The following is a 23,286-nucleotide window of genomic DNA, read 5'->3' as shown; positions in this document are numbered from 1 at the left end:
AGCCACTAATTGGTCTACGCTGAGGTTTCATGCTGCCCTAATGCTTGGTATAGTTTATGCCCTAATAATGAGCCAAGAGGAAAGGATCTTCAAAAGGTCAGAGAGCTGGAAATTCATCGCTGTGGACAGAAGAGCCAAACAGCATACCTCTGTTAGCACCCACACACAGCTCCATGACTTGGGGAGGGCACTGCCTCATTAGCTGTGAAATTCATCTCGGCATTCACAGGGAGAGAAGGAGAGAGTGGGGGAGGGTGGTTCCATAGTCCATCACGTCTTCAGCCTCCAGGCTGTCCATCACCTCCCAATAACGGTTACTGTGGCAACCAATAACCCAAGTGGAGGTGCCGCGCTGCATAAGAGGCTCAGATCAAAGTCCGCAGGTATGACGGAGCTGAGGCAGATCCCTTAGGAGTGGCAGAGCTTCAGCTACAGCAGTCACAGAGTAATCAAATATACATGCAGCAGATATTTCAAAGCTTCACCACCCTAGCTTCCCTTTAGGAGCTTTCCACATCTGTAGCCATGGAAACAAAGGAGGAACGGAGGCAGAAACTTTGCTGTCAGACAACTTTTATCACCGGCAGTCAGGGCTGTAACAATAACATCCCCTCCATTTAAAGAAATTACATCACAACAGGATTTTATGGGCTCAGCCCAGCAGATGGATATTTTTTCCATTAATTATTGAGTGCAAATGTCAAATGTAACCAATGACTTTTAGCCAATTTTTTACAGCTGCAAATCAATAGGTATCTATTTATCCTATTTACTTACCGTTCAGGCGTCAGCAAAGGTTTATAATGTTTGTAAAAGTCACTCGCCAAGGCTGCATTTATTTGATCAAATGAAATGAAAATGCATAGTTATAGGTGGCAACTATTAATCAGTCACTTATTTGAGAAAATAATGAGCGCTAACATTTAAACATTGATTTTAAATCCTGAACAATCCACCGTGCCAAAAACCTCAAAATGACACTGTGTGACCGATCACATGACAATTACTAACAGGAAAACACATGAGTGCCATTCTCAAACACTGGCAGAGCTCCCGAAAAGCTCATGAACGGTACACACTGGAGTGGGTCCTTTAAAGAGGGTTTTTCCTGTTGCTCTAACTGCTGCCTAATCATAGGATGAGTGACTGGCAGCACAAACATGCACAACACTTCAGAATTACTGCAGCCCAGCTGCACAAACTGACAAACAACCCCGCCGCACACGTAAAAGCGGTGAGTTCGGAGGGTGTTATTTGCCCAGTGCTGAGCGTGGAGAACTGCCCGGAGCTGTACAAACAGAACTGCCCATGCACTTTCATTAAGCCCTTTGATAGGAGGCCAAACAGTCTGGTATGGTGTTATCAGAGATGGGAGATCATCCATCGTCTTAACCATTTCATTACAGTGGATTAGGAGCTCGAAAAGTGTGTTTGTAAAGTCCTATAGGTCAATTAGTGTTGTCAAAAGTATCGACTTCGGTACAAGTCAGTACTGAAATTTAAACAATGTGACGATACCAGATGTGATTTCCCTCTAGCATTTTGAGTTCTGTAGAACGGATTCTTAAAACACCTCTGATTGGCCGTTGTGTGCACAAGCTTAACATTTATGTCTCTGATTGGCCATTGTACTGACGCGCTCAACATATATGTCTATGATTGGCTACATTGATCAACGCTTCAAAAACATGTTGTCTTCGAAGAGCGCTTACACAGATACACACAGGAGCATTTGAAAACAGGCGTCTATCAGCGGATCCGTCTATCAGTGGATATATTAGGGATCCGCTGATAGACGCCTGGTAGCCAAATTAGGCCGAGGGCAGGCTGTGTGAAATGCATCCTCAAACACTACACAAGGAAAAAGAAAAAATTTGCCAGACTACATTAAATACAGTTTGCTTGTAATAAGGACATGGTCAGAGGAGCTGACTGAAAGTTTCTAAAGTGAATTATTGACTAGCAAGAGCATGAAGCCATCGAAATTCAATTGTGCATGACAAACAAATCTGGTACTGAGTTGCCCATTTAAAACCCCAACTCAAAACCAGACAGTTCATCATCTCTGCTAGTCAGTGCAGAGTATCCTCAATACCTTGCATTAGGACAGCTGGTGTAGTGACTGATGAGGGTGGGTGCATGGGAGACAGAAGAGGCTCTATTCTTGGTTTCCCACCCACTTATTTCCTGACTTTAATATAAAAGCACTGCTTTACCTGACGTAATGGCGGAGCTAGTTCACAAGCCATTAGACAGTTCACATAGTTAATTAGCAAAAGAACACGTGTGCAACCAAAGGAACATTACTCAGTAGATGGGAATGAGTCTCTGGCGGGTTCTGCAGCTGTTTGCAAGGCAAGTAGTTTGCTGACATATGAGGTTAAAGCTTGGGGGTGGGGAGGGGGGCACCGTAAAGCTGACATGCAATGGTGTAACTCACCAGAATATGAACCAATGGTTATTTATCTCTGTATTTCTTCAATATGAGTAAAGCATCCAGTGAGCAGGGGTGGAGAATGCAAGGCAGGTGCATAGCGAGAAGAGAGGAAGTGTGATCTCCTTCTCTATTTAACGTGGGTTTCAGTGCAGAAGCTCACTCGCTTTTGACGCATTGGAGTCTGATGACAATTTTCTCAGCATTCTCTGAAAAAGGCTTGGAAAAGGTTCAGCTCAGTGTCTGAACAAAAAAGAATTTACATAAAACAACAGACTACTGAAGAACAATATTATGAACTTGATGTAAGGAGATAAAAAGATGCCATTTTTTCATTCTAATCATGCACTTTTTTGTACTGACGAATTGTGGTTTCTTTTCTGAAAAGAATTGTGATTTAAAAAAAAAAAAATTCACACACAAAGTCCATCCGGATGTTGCTCACTTATATAAGAGACAGGTTGCCCTGCCCTCACGCCAGTAAACACATCAGAGGAGGAGGAGGAGGAGGGAGGTTTTTTTTTATATTTAAAAAATGTGCATGGATAAATCATTTATAATAAAAAACCTGCAATATTCCATAACAATACAAGACAAAAATTGTCATGGTGACTTTGGAGCAAACCTAGCTTTCGACAAAAAACACTTAAAGGGATAGTTCACTTTGAAATTAATTTTTGGTATGTTTTAGCTTACCTCAAGGGCATCCAAGATGTAGGTGTCTTTTTTTCCACAGTAGTTTCAATTTTTCAATTTTTAGGTCAAACCGTTCCTGTCTGACAGTCATATAATGCAGGTCTATGGTCATTATCTCAAAACACAAGCACAGAGTCCAAATTAAAACAATTCCCCGTCGTCCAAATTAAACAATTCCCCATCGTAAGTACACATTGATGGCCTAAGACACGAAACGAGCGGTTTGTGTGAGAAAACGAACAGTATTTATATCGTTTTTACCTCTTATACGCAGCCATGTCCAAGTGATCTGATCTGACGTGTGCGCAGACTGGTGCATAGATATATACACACTAGATGTCGCCTTGTCTACGGCAGTTCATTGGAACGAATGTCTTTAAGGCGACATCTAGTGTATATATCTATGCACCAGTCTGCGTACACGTCAGTTCAGATCACTCGGACATGTCTGCGTATAAGAGGTAAAAACGATATAAATACTGTTCGTTTTCTCACACAAACTGCTCGTTTCGTGTCTTAGGCCATCAACGTGTACTTACGATGGGGAATTGTTTAATTTGGAAGACGGGGAATTGTTTTAATTTGGACTCTGTGCATGCTCTTTGAGACAGTAACCATAGACCTGCATTATATGACTGAACGGTTTGACCTAAAAATATCAAAATTGAAACTACTGCGGAAAAAAAGACACCTACATCTTGGATGCCCTTGAGGTAAGCTAAAACATACCAAAAATTAATTTCAAAGTGAACTATCCCTTTAAGAGCTGCACGTCTGCATATATGCACATGCACAATGCCGCAATTCACTCTGCAACACACAGCAGATGAATGTAAATATAACGCACTAAGCCACGTTACGATTACGATTTTACTATTAATCGCTCAGCCCTAGTATTGACATACACAAGCCATCACTGTAATTGAGTTATGAACCAGACTAATTTTGAAATGAAGAACCAGGCAGGGGTAGAAGAATGTGGCCTACTCGACTCATTTCCTGCCAGAATCAGAGGTGACACTCCCATTCACAGCTTAGGTTTGAGTTACAGTGGTGTGAGGGCTGGAGGGATATGAGAAAGACTGTGTTGCACACACTCATGCAAAGCCCTACCATATGCAGGGTTGAAACACAAGACGTTGGGCCCCCAGCACGAATAAAATATCCATGAGCTTTTCCGGAGATATCCTCCACCCTCCTTCCTGGTTCTTTGTTTCTCTTTCTCCCACTTTCCACTGCCAAATCCTCGCTCTGTGCTGAAGATTAAACTGTGGGAAGCCATTTTGTTAGGTCGATCAGAATGCCAGAGGCCTTTAAAAATATATCCCCATCCAACCTCATACAAATGACTTGTCAGCCAAGAGGGTAAACTGGAATGCTAAACCTCCTCATGTGCATGAAGAGACAAGGCATTTCCTTGGGCAAAAATACAGTAGGTCAGCCACTCTGACTTCCACATTGGATCCGCCAAGCTCTCCTGGTAAGAAGCACAAAGATGTGGACAGGCGGACAGACTTCCCCATCACTGAGTCACCGGGCACAGAAACGAAGGGAAACCGGAGTCATACCTTGGGGGAATGAGTGGTTTAAAGCACAATACAGAGGAATGAGAGAAATGCACTCAGTCAGGAGTGACTGGAGGAGGAGGACATCCTGAATCTTGTGTGTGGTGTATTAATCACAGCACTGAGCCAACACCAAAGAGACTGCAACCTTATGGCAACAATGCCGACAGATGTCCGCCTGTCTGCGCACTTGACAGCTTGTCTGACACCATCAGAAGTCCTCAAATACAACACGCAATGATGATGATTATGCTTTTAAAGAATCTTCAAACCGGGTCTGGTCTGCAATGAGAAAGCTAATTGGTTCCAGAGTGCACTCAACTCACACAGAGAGGACCGGCAGGAATCAAGGTTGAAAAGAAACAGGGTATTTATGTCGGCCCTTGGTCAATTGTCATCCAAGCATCTGCCCCGTACAGAGACAAGAGGATTTCTTCTACCAAAAAAACAAAAAAAACCACCCTAATATCGACCTGGCCTACTTATTCGCCGCGTCAGAGCGTGAGAAACATTATACTGAAAAGTACAGTCTTAAAGACTGACAGGCTAAAATAATCCCTGCATTTAGAGTTTCTTGTTTACAACAGCTGAAAGAACGTGTCCTTCTGCAATATGTGTGTCCGGCAGTAACCTGGGGGAGGTGGCTGTGTGACCCCTGGGTGCTGTTCAGTAACCTAAATCCAGACGAGGCGCGTGGGAGCCGGCCAGGCTGCTGAGGGAGGCTAAAATCACCATATGAGCTCTTCATCCTGTCTGGAGGCCCCACAGACTTACTGCACTGTATTACACAGCACTGTCTGCAGCTTGACCACAATGCAGTCTCACACACACGGACACAGAGACCTACCATGTCACATTTTATCAGGGCAACAAGCTGCACGACTCTTTATATTTGTAGAGATAAGGTTGTTTTGTCAGGACATAAAACAGAAGTAGATAAAAGAGGCAAATCTGACAGCTTAGAGGTTTGCATTTCTTACAAATCTTTCCACCATTACTAGCAAGCTGTGATAAAATATGCACGGCAATTTCTATTTCTTTGAGCTTAGAAGGTATAGGAATGGATCAGGAAAGGTTTGTGAATTAATGAGTTTGACTAGTTTATCTAGTTTTCTTTCTTATTTTTTAGGGTCTGGGCTTTAAAGGGGATGAATTTAGAGACCTCATCATTAAATAGTGTAATGTGCATTTAATAATCTGCAATTATACTGCAATTTTTGTTTTAAAGAAGTGTTTTATTGTTGTGTTCATTTGATTGATAAAATCCTATAGTGTCTTAATATTCTAATTCAATTTGATTAAATGTAAAAATGACAAAGCACAATTTGACAAGGTTAAAAATTGCACTAGGTAAAATGCCCTGGAAATCAATTTAAGACTCTAGTACATTTCATTTGTACAGAGAGTCTGGCCACTCTCCATTGACAAGCATTAACTTCCTCGAAGGCGGGTACTCTGTTGAAGTTTAAAACTATTGGATCTGCCATAACCAATCGCTAACGTTTGGTCGTGACGTAACCCTACAACTCAAACTAGCGCACGACCTCAACGTCATCGTTCTCAGCCACTCCCTCTGTTTGCTGATTGGACCAGTAAAAATTTGGCCGGAGAAAACCCACGAATACACCGCAAACCCAGACGGAGTACTGAAGGAAAAGGAAAATTGAGCAGAAATACGTAGGAGGGCGGAGCCAGGCTAAAATATCACTCCTGAAGAAAAAAGAAAAAAAAACTTTTGAGTCAGCTGTCCACGACAGGCCTAATCCAGTCATGGTACCAGCACAAAACACTCAGCAAAATATTGTCTAATTATTACCAACCAAATTTTGTGTTAATAATCGCACACCCCTCCTGTCATGCTAAAATCTTCTCTGAGAACTAGTGTCCCCAAATTCATCCTCTTTAAAACCTCATCTCCACAGCCAATGCAACACTTTGGTATCATGACATTATTATTTGTATAACTTATTATTCATAAAATTATTATTAGTATCAGCATTATACAACATTATCAATGTAAGACATTGTGTCAAGTTATCATCGTGTCTTATGTATTTGACCATAAACCAATTATGCATATCTCTAGTCTGAACTCACACTTGTCTTGAAAGGGGTGAGCAACAAATAAACTTACTGTCCTAGGTTACATCTTGAAATACTGCAGTCATTGCTTTAGTTAACAATTAACCCAGTAATAAAGATCACATAATAGAGGTCAAAAGATGCCAGAGGTAAAGGTTGCCAGACCGAGTGACCATAATACAAAGTCTCACACTAATTATTCTCACCTTCATGACTCTTCAGTTCAAGGTGTAGTGTTTTACATAAGGGCGAGACTATCGTAACACACAAGGTTAAACGTGTGACTTCAAGTGCATAAACATCACAAATACATAACAAAAAAACTTGAGTTCAGAACAGTGGTTCAACAGTTCACCACATATGACTCAAACCACTATAGCATTTATGTTGTTTGGTGTGGACAAAATGTCCATGAAACGGCACTTTAACATTGCCACATGGTTTAAACATGATAAATGTAACAATGTAGAATACATAAAATACATTAAACAGACATAGACTTTAGAAGTTACACAATCGTTAAAAAGTTAGGGGTCTGCGAGTTTGAGTCTCTTATAACGTGCATTTGAAAAAGCAACATGCGTCCAACATTTTCCTAAACTTGTAATGCGAAGCGTTCATAAACCCGTTGTCCATCAAAACACAACGTTTAAAACAAGTGTTTGAAATGTCCCTTTGTGAGCTGATGTGGCTTCTTATCACAGAATGAAGCACACAATATATTATTTTACAGTATTCTATAAAGTGATAAAGTCTATGTCGATTAGCATTGCATTATAAATACACTTTATGATTATGAAAATACCCAAGGCGGCTTGAAGAACTCAAATACACAATATATTGTCTTCATGTTTAATCAAAACGTTCCTATCATCTTTTTATTCAGCTACAGCGTTAGCTTCATATGGATTTCCTGAAAACGTCATTATATCACTTCTCTGAGGCAAATGTGGAGTTTCCGCTCGAGGGCGCCCTCTGACTTCCAGTATGAATGGAACAAAAGTATGTTTATCGCTCACTAATGCTCACTCCATCCTATTTTGGGTAAAAAAAACAAAAACAAACTTATGTTCACACTTAGCGTCTTTTTTGACAAGAAAAAGTTGACAACGGCGTTTTTTTAGCAAAAAAAAACGCTGGCAGCGTTCGGTTACAAATAGCAGCCGAGCGCGTCTTTTGTGGCTGGCGCATATACTGACGCGTCTTGACCATGCGTCAACATACGACGAAAAGGGTACCCCCATAACGTCCATATGTGACGATTCGGGTCATGGGTAGGTTTAGGTATGCGTTAGGGTACCGCTAGGAGGCGCTGCTGGTGCGCTTCTGTCTGCGTCTCATATTGACGTTAAAGGGGTACCCTTTTCGTCGTATGTTGACGCATGGTCAAGACGCGTAACGGCGCTGCAAGCCACCTTTCCACTGCGCACGACATTCGCATTCGATTGTTGCATTTCGCCCCCTGGTGTCAGTCGCACGGAACTTTGAAATTGGTCGTGATGCAACCGTTACCCTCGGCTATTCACAATGGTCAAATTAATGATTTTAATGAATGTAATGCATGCATGAATATATCCACACAAAACAAATGACCCTCAATACATCTTATATATAAAAAACAGTCGATTTTATAGAGCTAATCAATATAAATATTGATTTAAAGCAGCACTCAGTAGCTTCGGGACTTCTTCGCTGTATTCTCGCTTTTTGCTCGCAGGTTTCTCTCTAGAGCTCCCCCCACAGCTTCGGAATAGATATTTGACAACACTGTCGTAAAAACTCGTTGGTGATTCTCAGACACCAGAGGCTATAGATCAACGACATCAAAGCAGATGGGACGTTCTTTAAAACGTCTTCTTCATTCGGGTTCGGACAGCGTGAGGGAGCGCAATAATGACAGCATTTTAGCAGATTTCTTTTGGCCGTAAAGCAATTGTTTACATCGCGAGACCTGATATCACGCGAGACTTCCTGACGCAGCGGCCGGCGGCCCGCCGGCTCAAAGTTGCAAGTGCGTATTTTCCGCTCACGGGCACCAGGGGGGTGCGAAACGACCACCATTCAACCCGAAATAAGTCATATAACCATTCCAATGACTCCGAAGCTGTTCAGTTAACCCTCTGGGGACCAAGGTGTTTTTGGAGCCCTTGAGATGTTCTGACATGCCTTGAAATTTGTGCTTTTTTCAGTTATTTATAAACATGTTAATGGCAAAGGTGTAAAATCACTCTATATAGCACAAACAGGGCTACCAAAATATGCGAGCAATGTGTATGTAGATGTTTGTATTTTTAAGAGAATAATGTTTATGCGTGGTTATTGGAAAAAATAAAAATGAAAGTGGCTGAATTAAGACCACAAAACACATATTAAATATGTGTCCACAAGACTTTTGTCTAATTGATGTTGTACCTTTGAGTACTGGCTTCAAAATTATGTGAAAATAGTCTTGCTTTATCGTTCACAAAAAAAAATACATTGATTTAAATGGTGTAAAACAGGTTTTGCTTGGAAAGCCAATATGCGAGGGGGGCGTGAAGGAGTAGTTTACACCTGGGATGTCCCACCCACTCTGCATAATGACTCTGAATAGCCATTCATTCAGGTGTGACACTGACTGAGCCACAATGCAAGGACAATGTATTTAGAAGAATACTTATATTGACCATTTAAGATTTCGCTTACATCTATCTTGTAAATATGTTTAGCTATTTTATAAAAAAATTTACAATTACAACAATAATTACAATTTCAACAATATTTCAAGTGTACTCTTTCTTTGTAAAAAAAAAAAAAGAAAGAAAAAAAAGATTATAGGCCTACATTTTATCATATGTATTCATTAGTTTGAATATAGCCAACAATGGAACATCTAACATCTTAGTCTATGACTTTATTTTTGACAAAAATAGTGTGACTAACCCCTGACTAACGTTGTTTTATTGAAATATCAGGGCATATAAATGTTCATTTACGTTGCTTATACAAATACATTTTATTTCAACATATTCCATTCGATTTTACTCATCTCAGTAGGCTATAGCAAAGCAGTTTATTCTTTCACACACAGACGCGCGATTCATATTTAGGCTAAACACTCTTTACAAATATGTACCCTTCATTCATCTCACAGAAACGCGAGTCATATTATAGAAATGCGATTCATCTTTTTGCGGTTTACATAGGCCTACACTAACGTTATTCCATAACGTTATTCCACACTTGAGAAAAGAAAACAGCCTACCTCACTCCTCAGCGCGATCTGCTGCTCATATCAGGAGATATTTCTCCTCATCAGCACTGTGGAAACTTTTCTCCATAAAGGCTATAATGTCTCACTCGCGACGCGCTTTGTTTACAGCTGATGTGGGCGTTTCACAGATCTGAAATGGTTCTCGGAATTTGCATTTGAAAAGCACGCGCTCTCCGGGGAGTGGTCACATTACTGTGAATCATCTCGTAATGAGGTCGACTGGAGTCGCTCTCTTTGTATACAGATTACAGAAACTAAGAATATTTGTTTTTTATATAAATGACTTCATTTAAAAGATGCGATCTCAAGCTTTATGCCCGTGGGTCTGTTTGCCTGTTTGACTGAATTTTCGCGGAGTTATAGATAATTTTCGAACGCGTTTCAAACGGGAGTTTACTGACAGAGAGAAGGCAGAAATCGCATCATGTTAATTTTTCTTTATTTGTCAAAAAGCAAAACACTTTATTTTTATTGTGAGTATACAGAAAAAAAATAGAAACTGAACAGGATCGATTGATGTATTACACGAAAATGAAAGATCAAAATTAACAGAGCATTTAGTGTTTATTTTCATTGCTAAAAAAAAAAAACGAGCAAAACGCGCGGGCGCGTTTTTGGTCCCCAGAGGGTTAAGGTAAAAAAAGTTACTTAGTTCACCTTTAATATGATACAAATATTTTTTTCAGCCATAATTATTAATAACCGTCATTTTGCAGGAATAGCGTTTACATTAAAGTATTAAAATATTGGTAATTCAAGCTTCGCGCTCATAGTTTTGATTAGAATACATCACATCCGGTCGACCGGTCGCATACGGTCTAGCCGCAGAAGTTCAGATATTTCAACGCATCCGAAGCTCAAATCGGATCCGAAATTTCCGCATACGCATATGATCGGAACTCCCCGCAGCTCCCGTACGTCTCTCCATAGGAAATGAATGACTTCCGGTCCGACGGCTGTCGTTTGTCGTTTGCAGTGGAAAGGCGGCTTGATCCACTTGTCCGACACGACTGTCGCGTGGTGTCGCGACGCCTCCCCACATTGGTACGTTGATGGGGGTTTACCGCTATGGGCGTGGTTTTGACCCAGCGGGAAATGTAGCGTATCAGAACAGAGGACCTGCGAGAGACTTCCCTCCGTCTCCATATGCTCTACTTCTATTGGATAGACGCGTCGCGTCTGACGGAATTCATTTGCATAAAGATGGGCATCAGCCAGCTTTTTGACGCGCAGCATTTTTTCAAATGAAGCGCCGCCTTCCCGGAATGCTTTGCGGGCGCGACAAAGTCGCTTGACGTCACCCATAGGAATATAGTGGAGCGCGGCGCGACAGAAGTGTCGCACGGACAAGTGGATCAGCGCCGTAAGTATATGACGTTTTGGGGTGAGACCGGGCTGCTATAACAAGAGCTGCAACAGTAGCCTAGTGCTGTGTGATGCAAAAAATGTCGAGAAAGAGAAAGTTGGCTCTTGCGTTGGCTTTTGAAGTTACCGGGGAGGAGAATGTCGGTTCACAAAGACGTTTGTGGGTGCACGACAGACAGTTGTTCTTGTTGTTATGGAAACGACAGGTCTCGCTACTCGCTTGTCATTGGTCAGCTGTCAAAAAGGCGCTTGACGTAGGGCGTTCTTTTCAGAAAAGTTGAACTTTTTTCAACTTAAAAAGACGCTCTGAGCTGCAGAAAAAGACGCCGGCGGTGGCGTCTAAAAAAGCGCTCAGGACTTTTTTGAAAAAACGGTTTACTCCATAGGGTTATAATGTAGAACAGACGCTGGCAGTTTGAAAAAAGACGCTAAGTGTGAACATAGCCTAACACTGCCTGAAGTTTTTCGTAAAATAAGTTTTGTAAAATATAAATATTATCATGATTATATTGTTATGTTTATTCTTAAATACAATATTTAACATTTTTAATAATGAAAATGTTATTGTAATAGAAATTTCTTATTTTGTCAAAAAAAAATTAACAACAATAATAATAATCATCATAATTATTATTAGTCTATACACAATTTTATTATTGTGCTTGTAATATACAAACAAAATGTTGGTCCGAATTTTACAATACATACGTATGCGTTTCCTCCTTTTGCAGCCACTTTGCATCCACATTTTCTGCAAGCTGGATATCGATCCTTGAGGACAACCACACATTTGTTTTTTCTATATGCAAATTATTCCCAAACTGCACATTTTAACTTCTTTTTCAACGGGGGGGATAAAGATTAGAGATAACAGCCTCGGTCTCTGACATTTTCTCCGCTGTACGTGTGTGGTTGGAGCAAGTTGAGTCTCTAAGCAGTCAAGTGGAAAGAAGTTGCTTATGCGCAGGTTAGATTCTCCATCTGATTTGTTTTTATCAATACCGTGGATATAATAATCATACGTGTTCATGTTCATACCGTGATCTATCGCCAAACTGGTATACCGCTACAATCCCAGTGTTTCCCCTATATGGATTGACCGCCACAAATAAACTTTCCTTTTGAATAACTAACTATTTACATTTGATTACAGTTTTTGTACCTGAATACCTGAACATCTTAAAACACTGTTTATTTCGATCATATATGTTCAGTTGTATTTATTTGTGCAATTACTAAATTCTTTATTTGTTCTTTTTTAATTACTGAGTGTTTACTTCTCTTTAATAATGCTTATAATGTATATTAGTTAGGCTAGTTGTTTTTGCTATGGTATTTTTAAAGCATAGCCTAGGCAAAAGTTCTGTGTGTAATTGTTCTTTATAGCCTGTTGATTTTTGTTCATGGTATTCAGCTTCAATGAAATGTTTTGCAATAAGACTTATATGTGAACGATATCCACGTTTTTTTCCCCCTTATTGCAGAGGTTCTCAACCTTTTGGAACTAAAGCTTCCCAAGCCTCCCATATGTGTGTCACGATTTGTTTGTTTCGAACAGAGATCACAATTCTCCCATGATTCTGACCAGACAACTAAACAAAATAACATGTCATTTACTAGAGGTTCTGACTAAATGTTAATGGCTGAAGTCTATTTAAAATGTTTAATTAATCTGAATTAATTATTTTTTAAAAATGAATTATTCAATGGCTCACTCATAAATACTTCACTTGTTTCATTACTGGATGAATCAGCATTTTTGAACGAATCTCTTGAACGATTCAATGACAAATTGTAAAATGTACAATGACATTATTTAACAGTCACTTGTCTTTAGTAGTAATCACTGGTATAGGTGATCGATACAATTGTCATTTGAAGCATTCATCGTTCAAAAGGTGATTTGCTCTATTTTGATTGCTTCCGTAGACATCAGTGTTTATATCTGAACTATACACTTCTATACCAGACAGTACTGAAATACTGATACTGTGTGGTTAAAAAGATGTTTGTGAAACAGTACCAACGCAGATTTGAATGTCCCAGTGTGATTTTGTAAAGGTTTAATAGACACAGACGAATCGTTGTCATTTAGGAAAGAGATCTTCTGGGTGACTGAATCAAGATCGCGATGTTTTAACAATAAATTGTGCAGCTTCTAGCTTTTTGCAAATAATTTCAATAGTTAAAAAGTTTACATTATACAAATTATGTGGCATGAAAACACCCATTTCTTTTGCAGCAGGTTTCGCTTACAGGTGAGGAATACTAGCAGATAATCACTAAAAGCAAACAAACACAAGCTCAAGCGCATTTCCTCTGTATAAAAACTATCAGTTGCTTTCATTCCCAGTGCTTAGAGGCACTTATTTACACAGGACGGGTGACGGCCTGGCTCTGATCAATAGTGTCAGTTTACAGTGCTGCAAACGGTCCGAATAAACAGTATCCCCAACAAACCCCCAGCTGGACTTCACATCAATATCATGCACAGGAATGTCTGAGAGGCCACATGCTCCACATACCTACACAACCATGAACATGAAACACTCACGTGCAAGTGTGCGGGAGGACAGGGAGAGAAAAAGATAAGGAACAGGGTAAAAGAGAGAGAGGAAACAGGCAAGCAGACACCACGTGACACAAAAACGATAACAGCAGACCGCTGCAAGTGCTTCTTAATGAATTAGCAGGATTCCCCAGTGTCCAGCCCTCTGGTTCTAGCACAGGCACAAGGGGCAGTAAGTCACTTTTCACGCTGCTTCTTGTGCCTGATGCCTGGCCATGCCATGCAGATACTTCGTACACAGAGCAGAAAACAAACAAAGAAACAAAACACACACTATTGGACAAAATATTATGGAGAGGGATGTTTCATTAATCATTCATAGTGTCTACTCTAAAGTACGCACATCAAGCCAACATAACAGGCAAACATGGGCTGCATTTACACAGCAGGACTAAATGCACACAGTTCCCATTTTTGTGCCATCTGTTTATATTCACTTAAGACATAAATGACTGTGCTTACATTAATGACCTGCCAAGAAGCAGTGTTAGAAATATGTTAAAGAAATGACAAAACATCACAATAATGCAATTATTAACCAATAAATAAGTGATTAAGCAATTAATAAACCACCCCTTTCAATCCGATCGAAATTTCATTCGGATCGAGCTCAATCGGACAGATTTTTTAGTCCGATTGAGCCGTCAATCCGATTATAATTGTCCATGTAAACGCAGCTAGTGATCGCACTTCCGGACGGTGTTTGTGTTTATTCATGCTCTTTTCTTTTAATTTCTTCTCACTGCAAAATGTAATGAAATTTCAGAAATGTTTGACATCTTGTAACATCAGAATTAGCTAGGCCTATACTTTGCTTGGACAAATGATTGATGAAAAATTGTGACAAGAATCTGATAAACCGGAGTCTTTAGGCTTATTAGATACATATCAGATTCAGAACATATAAAAACAGCTGAATTATATGCACACACAAAAAATCAGTTTTGGACCAGGGTCGAGAACCACTCGTTTAAAACAAGACTTAAAAAGATCTAGCATTTAATAATGAGTAATTGTTCAACTATGTATTTAGATCGGCTTGAACAACACACCTGGGGTCTGGTTAAAAAAAAATTCTAATTGTGTAAGCACCAACACATCCTTTAATCTATAGAGACTTTAAGGAACAGCTTTGCCAAATCACCTGGTAGCTTTACAGTTTTTGGAAGTATACAACAGAGTCTCACAAACACCACAAGTTAAACACAGCTGTTTTGCAGTAACAAGCAAACATTTTTTGAAGCCTGAATGTTCATGGCCTCAAAGTTTACTATCCCCATGTGTGTGTGAGTGTGTTTATAAGTAACAGCAGCAGTGAAAGAAGTTATAATAGAAGCAGAATACAAATCAAGGACCCTGTAATGTTTTGCATTTTTTACAGTTGCATTCAGACTGCCTTATTCATTAACACAACAATAAAAACCAAACAACCCAACTAATCCACAATCCCTTCAGGGTGAAACACAGTAGAAAACATGTGAAGTCAAGTACTTTCTCAGGGCATTATCAGCAAAGACCTTTCCAAGTAATGAGGAAACAACAATGAAAAAATAAGAAACTTGCATTTCTCCCCGATTACTCTGTAACCATATCAGGGATGGAAATTAACTTTTTTGTCCACCGGCCACTGTGGCTGGTGGATTTCAAAATCTACCAGCCACTCAATGTTTTTACCAGCCACTTTCTTGTTTTTAACCGACAATGTGTAACTGCATGTGAAAATTAATACTACAAGATCTACAATACTTAAGCAGTTTATTTAATCTCAAGTCTCAATGAAATACTGACATTTTCTCTTTCTCTCTTATATATATTTCTCTTTTTTACCTGGATGTGGCATTTGAATGATTCGTGGTCTTTTATGGCTTCCAGTTTTAGGTTTTTAGTCCCAACAATGAAACTAGGGCTGGGCGATATGGACCAAAAGTCATATCCCGATTATTTAGGCTGAATATCGATATACGATATATATCCCGATATTTTTTCCGCAAAGTGAGAGCAAATGTTCAGTCAAAGTCAAAGCCAAATATGACATGTCACAAGTAGTTTTATTGAAACCGGCTATTTCCACACACACAAGTACTGTCCCCCTTTACTTAACATAAATTGTAAGAATATGACTAATAGTAAAGACTAGTACTAATAAATAAACATTAGGCCTATGCTAAAGCTATTAAATAGCAGTCCCAAACTAGTTTTTGTTAATACAATGTTGGTATGAGCCACTAGAGTCATTTAAAAATATTAAAAATAACACAAAGAAAAATAAAGTGGCATTTTTGGGGTTAATATGGAAACGACAGTTGCCATGGTGAATACACAATATTAACAATAACTGTTAATGAACCATGGAAACTGCTCCTGGTGAACAGAATGAAAATCATACCTGCATTACTTTTATTTTGTGTAATTTACAACGTAACGGCGTTGCATGCTCGTAGTTTCTTGTGCACTTTATATGCAGTGAGGCGATACACAGCGCGCGCCGCCGCATTTGCGCGTGCAATTGAAGAGTGTGCGCTCCGAGCACAGGATAACGGCTGACGTGACAGGACAAGAAAGTCCGTTTTTCTGAGGTGAAAGACTTTATTTCAGCGTACACTTATGTCCTCTAAAAGTGTCCGCCGTCTGTGTGAAACAGTATATTTTTATTTACCCGCCACGGTGGCCGGTAGGTGAAGCGAGTTTACCCGCCACAACACAAAATCACCCGCATTTGGCTGGTGGCGGGTGCTAATTTCCATCCCTGACCATGATGAAGGCAATAACTTCTGAGCGAGCCAAAAAAACCCAGCAAGAAGTGCATGCTTCAACGATGACAAATATTTACAGATTTCTGCCCCTCTTTTTATCCCTCTAATAAAATTTCTGAAGGATATAATGAGGCTACTCAACTCAATCTGACACCAGGTTCTTTAATTCAGACTATTCACTGTGACAAAACATGACATTAACAAATGTATGTTTTTATTGTTGTGGTCTAATAATTATTTACTTGTGTTAAAACGTAGAAATACGTAATTAAAATGTGGTTCTGCATATCAATTACTGAACACATAACACAAAATAGGCTATGTATTACTGAGCGTAAAAATCAACAAAAATATCCTCCACTATCAGTCGATCGCTTAAAGAAGATATCTCAGAAGCCACACCTCACTTCCTGTTGTGTGAAACATGAACCCAAAGAAAGACGGACATACTAATAGACTGAAAGAAGGAAAGTAACAAATAGAAAACTAGTGCAAAACTACAATTAACAGATGCAAAATTGACAAAAAAAAAAAAAATAGAACTTCAGAATAAAGTCAAATTAAATTTCCTGAATTTCCTGTAGGCCATTAAACATAACGCTATATATTTCAATGTATTGAAAAACGTGTCAGCGAGGAGGACTAAAAAAATTTATAAAAAAAATTTGTTCAAGGAACTTGATCTGATCACTGCATTGTCTTCCTCAGGCACAACGACTTACTGTCTATGAGCCATTGCTGATAAAGTCACAAAAAGCAAACTGACGTCAAAGCTTTCTAGACTCTAGTGTGAAAGTGTTGATTGTCAACACTTGTCAGATGGCATAAAGCTATTACACTGCAAAACTACCAGGAATCTTTGTGTAAAAAAGGTGATGCAAGTTGACAAAAAAAATTTTTTTGAACCATTATTGACGAAAGATCACTTTTTAGGCTAGCACGTGGGGTTAGGTACAAGAACCAGTTATTTTGTCTATACTGAAATAATCTGACTCATGTACCATATCGCACTGAACCTCGTGAACCAAGAACTGTCAGTGTTATGTTGCACATAAGGCTCATGAGACTTCATTGTTACTGATTGGTCGTGCATAAGCCTTTATGAAGTTAAACATGTCATGAGTTGTGTGTTAATATGTTACCACAATATTGTTTGTTTTTCTTTTCTTTTGTTTTTAGTATTCCACTATAGCCTGAAGTTGGGGCCAATTTGGAAGGACTGCACCTATGTGCCACCAGTAAAGAGGCTGTGAATATTCATATTAGAAATTGCACAAATTGCAAGAATAGCATTCATTTCAAGAATAGCATGAAGTGTATTCACCAATATCTGTTCTGCTGAAATCTGAAATGATCTCATTTGGCAACACACTGTTAAATGGATAGGGGTTAAATGGATTGTAGTTGATCTGTGATCCGTACGGACCAGGCCCCACGGTTCGGCACGAATGTAGCCTAATTCATGGATTAATTGCAAAGTTGAACTATTATAAAGTGAAAATGTATCATTTCCACATGTTTTTTTCTTGCCAATTTACACATTCAAGTGATTTTAAACCATTCCAGCACACCATTCTCAAACAGCAAATTGATTTATCTTCTGCATGTTCTTGTGCTTGAACAGACACACACACACACACACACACAAAAATGTATATACAAAAAGTGCTAATGCAATTAATAAAGGGATAGTCCACCCAAAAACAATAATGAAGAATTTTCATGTCGTTTCAAACTTTCTACATGTATGACTTTCTAGAGTGGGAACCAAACTACACTGGAGCCCATTGACATTTCTCAAAATATATTTTATGTTTCACACATGAAGGAAAGACAAGGGTTGGAGCAACATGAATGCAAGTACATGTCATGAACTATCCCTTTAAAGAAATCGTTGAAGACCTCGAATCATTCAAAGGAATCAGAAGCAGAATCATTAAATTCATTACAATTCCCTGACTTCCTAAATGTTTAGTTAGCCTAGAAACAAGATTAGATGCAGTTCCTTCTCATTTACACAAACTAAACGATATCAGTTTATGTGAAACAACTGAAAACATACCAGCAAACACAAGCATTATTTTGCTTGGAATAAAACAGAAAAATAATGTTCTCTCACCCAAACGCCTAAAGGGAGCACTGCTGAATCGACTGATACCATCAGATACAAATCTTGCAAGCTTTTTTTGATTACCCAAATCCTCTGGACTTAAACGCCCTGCGAGACTAAACAGTGAAGCAGCCATTGAAGAGATTCAACACTCATTGTTTCATGAGACAGACATTCCTTGTCCAATTAGAATTCCTTTCATGGGCCCAGGGGGGAGAGCAGCACAGCTGGAGGCGCTGGGTTTGTCTGCGGCCCCAAAGCTATCCACCTCTGCTGTGGACATCTCTTCCACAAACAAACTCTCAAGTGGTCACAGAGGAGATGTTGTGAGACACAAACACATCTGCGTAAAATAAAGAGCAGCTCATTCAGAGCTATCTTGTTTGTGCGGGAACAATGTCTTTATATGGTGTCATCATCACCTCCATCAAAGTAGTTCATTGTATGTTTGATGTCAAAATAGTTCTGTCAGATAAAAATGGGGTCATGTGCAATGAAAATAAAACCCCAAAACAAAACAAAAAAAACATTATGTCCAACTAAAATTCTAACTTTCTCACATTTAAATGACAACATGCTGATATAATCCACTTGTTCTAGTGGCACACATCAACGGTCAACCGGAAAGACAGGAAAAAAGCAGTAACACTTCACAATTCCATTTAGCATTAGTTAACTACATTAATTAAAATAAACTAACTACATTAAGAATACTTATAAAGCATTTATTAATCTTAGTTAATGTTAATTTCAGCATCTACTAATACACCATTAAAATATATCCGTTAATGGACTTGAGCTAACATTAACTTACATTAACCGATTGGTATTTGTTAAATAACATGAACAAATATTAATAAATAACACTGTAACAAACATATTGCTCATTGTTAGGTAATGGTAGTTAATGCATAAACTAACATCAACTAATAGGACCTTATTGTAAAGTGTGTCCAAAGATATAAAAAATATAAAAATGAGTATCCTCTATCCTTGTCCCTGCTAAGTCTATAATGTGATACAAAGCACATAATCATGTACTTTTGCGATCGTTCTAATCTTTCTATTCCACAGACACTTTAAAAGGCACTGATATGTCAACAGTAGATTTGGTTTACAGAGGCAATTGTAAATCCAATCCTTCAGGGCACTGTCACTATGTCTGTGATGATATCATAGAGATCAGTATGCATCAATCATATCCTGTTCATTTCCAAGCAAGGAGTGATTTCAAAAGAGTAGGGGAAAAAAATTCCTTCCCAAGAAAACCCCATCAGCGCATTGTGAAACGGTATAGCAGCGACAAGCATAGAAATATCAAGCACTGTAACCCTTTGTTAACTTGCTTCAGTGAGCGAATATAATAAGCAAGACACAACACAAAATATTAACGAACAGTCTGCCACACATAAGTCTTAATATCTTAATATATAACGGAGACACAGCCATCCAGATGAGGGGAACCGAGAAAACAGCTGCCTCTGCTTCCTTCATCCGGTATACACTCAGCTGATTTATGACTAATCCAACCTAACAAACCATCCACGGGGAGCTGCTTTCGGCTGATAACGTTCACATAAGTGAAAATAAAGCATGTCCACGGACTATTGTGCTGTTTATAGAGATGTTGATGAAATAAAGAACTGCTTATCGTCTTAGCATGCGTTTAGCATGAAGAGCCAGACTGCTGCAACTCGCCCCAGCAGAAGCTAGCAGGATAGTCGGTCGCTTAGCCTTCCACACACACATGAGCGACAAACACACAGCGATAATAACCTGACTAGAAGTATGAAATGATCATTAACTCCGTAAAGATTAAATTAAAACGATAAAGGAGCTTATTTGTAGTCGTTTTACCTGTCAGTCGGATTTTGATGCTTGACCCGTTCCTTCGAGTCCCAGGATTCGACATCACTCCCACAAAATAACCAACGAACTTTCTCTCAGGATAAACCCAAGACGCTCGCTTCAAGCGGATATAAAAACGTATAAAAACGCGCTACGCTAATATGTGGGTTGTGCATGTGTTTCTATGCGATAAAACGGTATTATTTCCGTCTGGCAAATCCCCTGTAGCTTTCAGACTTAACAACACAGGCTAACATTTTTTTGAGCTCAACGGCGTTCTGACATCACGTTAGTACAGCGGAACGTGCACGTACTCGCGCTTGGGCGTGCGCGCGCTCGCTCTTCCGTCTGGCGCTGGCAGTACATTGTGGGATGTAAAAGGATATTAGTCATGTCATGTGCGTTTTGATGTTGTCCAAAGCTGAATTACTTCATGAAAAAATGTACGTTGGCTGATGTCATTAAAAGTATTTTAATTTGTATTTTATTTTATATATATATATATATATTAATAGACAGACAGACAGACAGACAGACAGACAGATAGATAGATAGATAGATAGATAGATAGATAGATAGATAGATAGATAGATAGATAGATAGATAGATAGATAGATAGATAGATAGATAGATAGATAGATAGATAGATAACCCACAGACAGATAGATAGATAGATAGATAGATAGATAGATAGATAGATAACCCACAGATAGATAGATAGATAGATAGATAGATAGATAGATAGATAGATAGATAGATAGATAGATAGATAGATAGATAGATAACCCCATAGATAGATAGATAGATAGAGGTTGTTGTTGTCGCTTGTAATAAATAGGCTAACCAGATGATGATTTACATTAAATTTGCATGATTCCTATTGTCGCTTGATAGTTGTCATGTGGTAGAAGCAAATAAGGTTGGTCTGAGCAATAGGGGAAAGGACTGAATTCAAGGACATTAGCAACTGGAAACAATAGAGCCATTTAATAGTGTTGTGCAGAAGAAAAGCCAATCCACACATAAACAGCAGGCTAATGAGGGAGGCAGGCCACACACTGGCCCTTTTCTATCCGTCACCACTTTAATGAGAAGAAAGGCATTGTGCTCTTGGCATTAGAATGAAATGTATTTGATCTGAAGACTCATTAAAATGGAAACAAATACTAATGCAATTAATCAGTTCTTTGTGTGATGCAATGTGGTTTGATGCAGAATTCAAAAATGAAAATGTTAAATTAATGGACACATTCCAATGTACTGATAAATTATTTAGGACGTCATGTAATTATGGCTTGACACTTTTAGAGCTCATCTCTGCTCATGCAGATATATTGATCATAATATTGCTCATTTTGAAAATTCAATGTGACTATGGACCAATTAAAACTATTGAAACTAATAACAACTCTCTTAGAAAAGGTTCAATGGTTAACCAAAAAATTTATGATTCAATTTTAAAGAACCCTTCATGCCTTAAAACTTAAATTATTGCATAATACTTACTTTTATGTTTCGGTTTATTTAAAATTTTACTCAGTAAAATTATATGAAAAGTTATGACAACATATGTTTTACATTGCTTTAACTCATAAAAATAAGTTAAGCAATTTTCATCTTATCAAGTTACAAGATTCAACTCATTTTTTAAGTCAGTTTTTCAGTGACTTTTTAAGTCAGCGACTTTTTTTTTACAGTGTAGTAAAGTATGTTTACAAGATGCTTAAGTCTTAATATTTTCTTTTATATTTACATAAAATATTTTATAACATTACCCAATATTTTATAAAATGAATGAATTAAAACTAAATCCATAAAATGATCCCATGATGGGAACCCCTAAAATGTTATATACCTGAAAGAACCCTTTAAGGTTCAATAACTTTTCTTCTAAGTGTTTATATATTGTTTGCCCTTTTAACATATTTGTTGCATCAAAGGGTTTCTCAATAATAATGTTATGACAATTAGTTAATTTGAGTAAATTTGTATTGTCTTAGTATTTGTGTGCTTTGGATTTTAGAGAGTGGTTGCAAGGGCTTAATTAAATGCCAGACATGAGCTGAGAACAGCAAAGTCATCAAGGAAGTCTAACACCATTCACAACTAATTATATATGTGAGAATGTTTTAGAATGTGGTACATATGCTGGAAACTACCCAAATATGAAATATGAATAGATGGAGTAAGAATCCCTTTTGGCCTAATTTTCTTAATCAATGAGATGTTGATGTAGCTCACTTCTGCCATCTCTTGGTCGTAACATGTGATAAATGCAGGATTTGATTGTTTGCCAACTGAAACAGCCAGAGCCTCTGAAACCAAAAGAAAAAAAATCTACTAACTGACTGAACAATTGATGAAGTAGAGAAGGAATTGAATGAAAGTGTGTGAATGAATAAATTCACATGGGGTTCCCCCTCGGTAGAGATTGCGAGTGGGGTCTTAAAGAATTCCTTTAAGAAATATGCTAATAAAAAGTATTCGAATATTACATATATAAGCCTACATGTGTCGAGGGAGAATGTGTTGGGGTGGACATTGGAAATCAGATTGGCTGCTGCTCTCTTTGTTGTCATGTGAGCAATAATAAGCATTCGAGAGTCAAAAA

At 38.6% G+C, this 23,286-nt stretch overlaps 1 protein-coding gene and 1 long non-coding RNA gene across 4 annotated transcripts in view; one reads left to right on the top strand and one right to left on the bottom strand.

The window, feature by feature from the left end:
* Positions 1 to 20,968, bottom strand: part of smurf1 (SMAD specific E3 ubiquitin protein ligase 1) — a 38,556-nt gene extending 17,588 nt beyond the window's left edge. For all 3 annotated transcript variants that reach the window (XM_082189340.1, XM_082189341.1, XM_082189342.1), the window contains exon 1: positions 20,685 to 20,968. In XM_082189340.1, the coding sequence (XP_082045466.1) occupies positions 20,685 to 20,739 (55 nt within the window). In that variant the 5' untranslated portion in view covers positions 20,740 to 20,968. The remainder of the gene's footprint in view (positions 1 to 20,684) is intronic.
* On the top strand, positions 11,848 to 13,090 carry LOC309513973. Its single transcript, XR_014211578.1, has 2 exons — positions 11,848 to 12,603; positions 12,745 to 13,090. It is a non-coding gene; the product is annotated as an uncharacterized lncRNA (long non-coding RNA).
* Positions 20,969 to 23,286: the final 2,318 nt, after the last annotated feature.

This window comes from Leuciscus leuciscus (assembly GCF_965113295.1).
Source record: "Leuciscus leuciscus genome assembly, chromosome: 1".
Taxonomy (NCBI): Eukaryota; Metazoa; Chordata; class Actinopteri; order Cypriniformes; family Leuciscidae; genus Leuciscus; species Leuciscus leuciscus.
This window is presented reverse-complemented; position numbering and strand designations above follow the sequence as displayed.